This window comes from Dermacentor silvarum, chromosome 11, assembly GCF_013339745.2.
Source record: "Dermacentor silvarum isolate Dsil-2018 chromosome 11, BIME_Dsil_1.4, whole genome shotgun sequence".
Classification (NCBI taxonomy): Eukaryota; Metazoa; Arthropoda; class Arachnida; order Ixodida; family Ixodidae; genus Dermacentor; species Dermacentor silvarum.
In genome coordinates this window covers 119657564-119662014 of record NC_051164.1, presented here as the reverse complement: position 1 = coordinate 119662014, position 4451 = coordinate 119657564, and the positions used below count along the sequence as shown (strand labels likewise).

The window sequence follows — 4451 nt, the reverse complement described above, 5'->3', positions numbered from 1 at the left end:
TTATCGATGCGGCGGCCGGCACCACGAGCGGTCGTGCAGGTTCCGGAATCTGCGGTGTTTTTGTTGTCAAAGGAGAGGCCATGCAGCAAAGAAATGCACAAGTGGACGAGAAGCTGGAGCAAATCTGCAGGGCACGGAACATAAAGTTGGACGGCAAGGAGTCGGACCGGCCAGATTTCAACCAAGGCGTACGGTGAAGGTCGTGTAACCGGTAGACGCGGCATCCGATGAAGAAATTGAAGAGTCAGACGTTGGCAATTTGTGGTCGCTAGAGGGCGGTTCGTCGAATACCGTTGTCCCACAGGCTGACGCTGTGAATATTCTGGAGCCGAAGGTGCCCCCTATTTGTGCCACGGTACTCGTGGAAGGTCAGTCGCTGCGTATGTAAGTTGATACGGGGGCCGTCTACTCGGTGATTGGCGAAGCGGAGTTCACGAGGCTGTTTCCAGGGATGGTACTAGAAAATTCCGATCTCAAGCTGAGAGGCTACTTCGGCCATCAATCCGCGGTCGTGGGGAAAGCGACAGTGCTGGCCAAATTCGGAGGAAAGCACGCTCGACTACCATTGTTCGTCGTCAAGAGCGGTACGCGAGCCCTGCTAGGAAGGAACTGGGCGAAAGCTTTTGGTATGCCGCTCGACAGTCTGCTGAACGTGCACTCGGTCGATGACGTGAAGGACCTGATAAGCCGATTTCCTGATGTGTTTTCAGAAGGTCTCGGTAACTTTGCAGGAGTGAAGGCCAAGATAAGAGTGCCAGAGGACGTGAAACCACGTTTCTTCAGGCCGAGACCAGTACCATTTGCTCTGCAGGACATGGTGGCGCAGGAACTACAGCGGTTGCAGCGAGAAGGTATCCTCAGGCCAGTGCGGACCGCGGAATGGGCTGCGCCGTTGGTTCCAGTTTTGAAGAAGGACGGAAAAATTCGATTGTGCGGGGACTTCAAGGTCACGGTAAACCGGGCAGCAGATATCGAGACGTACCCGGTGCCACGGGTCGAAGAAATCTGGGCACAGCTGGCGGGAGGCGTGATGTTCTCCAAGTTGGATCTGCGGGATGCATACCAACAAGTGGAGTTGGATGAGGAGTCGAAGAAATTGGTGACTAATAACACACGGCAGGGAATTTTTCAGTACAGCCGACTGCCATTCGGAGTGGCATCGGCACCGGCAATTTTCCAGCGGGAAATGGAGTGTATGCTTCGCGGTTGTCACCGGACTGTCGTGTATTTCGACGACATACTTGTGTCTGGGGTCTCCGAAGAGGACCACCGTAACAACTTGGAAGAAGTGCTGAGGCGACTGAGTGGCGCAAGGTTACGGTTGAATCTTCAAAAATGTGTGTTCGAGACAACAAGCGTGGAGTACCTGGAATATGTCATCGATAAGCACGGCCTGCACCCAGCACCTGAGAAGATCGAGGCCATCGTACGAGCACCGGCCCCATCTGACACACGGGAATTGCAGAGCTACCTCGGTCTCCTCAATTTTTACCGAAGATTTCTGCCGAACTTATCAACGGTGCTGCACCCATTGCACGTGTTGCTCAAAAAAGACACGTCATGGCACTGGGTGGCCAGACAGGAAGCAGCATTTACGCAAAGCAAGCAGTTACTGACATCTGCAGAGGTGTTAATTTATTATGACACCAAGTTACCTCTATTACTATGTTGTGACGCATCACCTTATGGCATTGGAGCGGTACTGGCACATCGGATGCCGTCTGGAGAGGAGAAGCCTGTGGCGTTTGCATCAAGGCGATTAACGGCAGCTGAAAATAACTACAGCCAATTGGATAAGGAAGCGCTGGCAGTGGTGTTCGGTGTGCTGAAGTTCCACCAATTTGTGTGGGGAAGACCCTTTGACATTTTCACCGATCACAAACCGTTACTGGGACTGTTCGGCCATGAGAGCCGCATACCACTTCAAAGTTCGCCAAGAGTGCTGAGGTGGGCTCTGACATTGAGCGGCTACAACTACAAATTATGCTACAGGCCAGGAGCAAGATTGGGAAATGCAGACGCTTTGAGTCGACTGCCGCTTGCTAGGGCTCCACTGGAGGATTCCAGAATTCAGGATGTGTTCATGTTGGAAGGGGCATACCCAGGTGTCCTCTCAGCAGCTGTAGTGGAGTCTGCAACCGATCAGGACCCAGTGTTAGCTCCCTTGCGTGTGGCGTTGTGGTCGGGAGAACACTTGCCACCAGGGCAAGAGTGGCGGCCTTTTGCAAACCAAATGGAGGAATTCTCGGTGATGGAGGGCTGTGTACTAAGAGGGAGCCGGGTGGTTGTTCCAGTATCACTAAGGGCGGCAGTGTTGGACCTTTTGCATGAGAGCCATCCAGGAGTTGAGAAAATGAAGTTAGTGGCCCGTAGTCACGTGTGGTGGCCGGGCATTGATGAGGACATTGCTATGAAGGTGGGCAGGTGCAAGGTCTGCCAGGTGTATCGGAATGCTCCCAAGCCAATACAGCAGGCGCCACGGCCGTTCCCTGAGCGAGCGTGGTCTCGTTTAGACGTCGATTTTGGTGGGCCGTTTCAAGGTGTGTACTTCTTAGTACTCGTGGATGCATTCTCCAAATGGGTGGAAGTGGTCCGAGTGGCGTCACCGTCGGCGGAGTCGACAATTGCATGCCTCCGCAACATCTTTGCTTGCCATGGATTACCAGACATCATAGTGAGCGACAATGGACCTGCCTTCACAAGTGCAACCTACAAATCGTTCTTGGCTCGTAATGCGGTGCGTCCTATTTTGATCCCACCATGCCATCCCGCATCCAATGGGGCCGCTGAGAGGGTGGTACAAACTGTAAAAGACAAGCTCAAGAAGACGCAGCCTGGAAATTTTGAGTGTCGAGTTGCTAGAATTTTGTTAGCGTACAGAAGCACACCCCATGCCCTCACCGGTCGTTCCCCGGCAGAACTATTGATGGGTCGACTGCTCAAGACAGCGTTAGATTTGCTGAAGCCAGACTTGCGCAGCAAGGTACAATTCCGACAGTTACAGCAGAAGGTGCGCAGCGATTCTGCAGCCAGAAGAGAACCAGTTCCCCTGGTTGGCGACACTGTCTGGGCAAGAAACTTCAGGCCAGGACCCAGATGGGTGCCAGCAGTTGTCGGAGGAGCCACCAGCTCATCATCAACTGAGGTGCAGCTGGCAGATGGCACAGTGTGGAACCGACATGCAGACCACCTGCGGCGCCGCCTCGAAGGCACAGAGGAATCGCCCACATCGGGAAGAGGCAGCGACAATGGGCAGCAAATACAAGTGCCAATTTTGCAGCCATTTTTAGACGAAAGAGAAGCAACGACGCCAGCGCGTGCTGCCACTCTGGGGGGTGAGGCACAAACAAGCATGCTACCTAGGCCGGTGGAACCGAGTGACCACGCAATGACCAGTCCTGCTGACGCTGAAGCTGTTTTCCATACACCGGTGCGTGGTATGACAGGGCGTTCTGCCACTCTGGAAGGCGACGCACGGACAAGCGTGCTACCTTGGCAAGCAGAAACGAGTGACCACGCAAGTGCCAGTTCTGCTGGCACGCCAGCTGTTTCCCAGACACCGGTGCTTCGGCGGTCTGTCAGAACGCGCCGACCCGTGCAACGGTATTCACCGTAACTCAAGCTTGGGACGGAAGGAGTGTTGTGACGGAAGCTAGCACCACCACTGAAAGACCAGTTGGATCCCCAAGGGGCGCACGGAGCCAGAAGCCGGCATTCGGCGTTGGGACGTGGCAGGAAGAAGCCGACATGTTGGCGATCTGTACCGAGTCAATAAACGCCATTGTTTCATTGTAACACCATGTAATCACCGGGTGTCCATGCGATGGCAGGAAAGGGGGTGGCGGTTGTAGCCCCGAAATACTCATCGTAGAGGATGACATGCAGCAATCGAAGGTACAGATGAAGGGCAAGCCGGTAGCACATGGGCTGTTAAATCCTCGTCGCCAAATATGTTGTATCGTGCATGATACTCAAAGGAGACATTACTCAGTCGTTGTTGTTGTTGACCTGAGTGGTTGTGGCGCATACCCACAGTGGGGGATTGGCCATGAATCGGGTGGTTAGTTGTTGTTGTTGTAGCCTATCACGCCTGTGGCTCCTACCCACGGAGGGGGATTGGCCAAGAAATGGGTGGATTGATATATTCGGAAATGTATCGGGTGGTTATATTCGGTGCATTACTCAGTCCCTGACCGTTTATTCCATCTTCATCTTCCTTTTTCAGGCCTTCTTTAAGCACGCGCCTTCTATTGGCGCTGCAGTCGGCAGCGATGCCTTATATAACAACCGTCACCTTCAGAGAAATAGAAATAGTCCTGACGCTACGTCTCCAATAAAGGATCGAAGGGACTTTCAACGACGACAGGCCTGTCGTGCAGTGCGATTGGTGTGAAGCGCGCTCCGCAGTATGGCTGCATGCAGCCCCATGGCCAGCAGCAGCAGCCCAGACA

The 4451-nt window shown here is 53.8% G+C and overlaps 1 protein-coding gene across 1 annotated transcript; it reads left to right on the top strand.

Moving 5' to 3' along the window:
- Positions 1-451: 451 nt before the first annotated feature.
- Positions 452-4236, top strand: LOC125941360 (uncharacterized protein K02A2.6-like). Its single transcript, XM_049658425.1, has 2 exons — positions 452-3335; positions 4226-4236. The coding sequence occupies exons 1-2, from the start codon at positions 452-454 to the stop codon at positions 4234-4236; spliced, it is 2895 nt and encodes a 964-aa protein (XP_049514382.1).
- Positions 4237-4451: the final 215 nt, after the last annotated feature.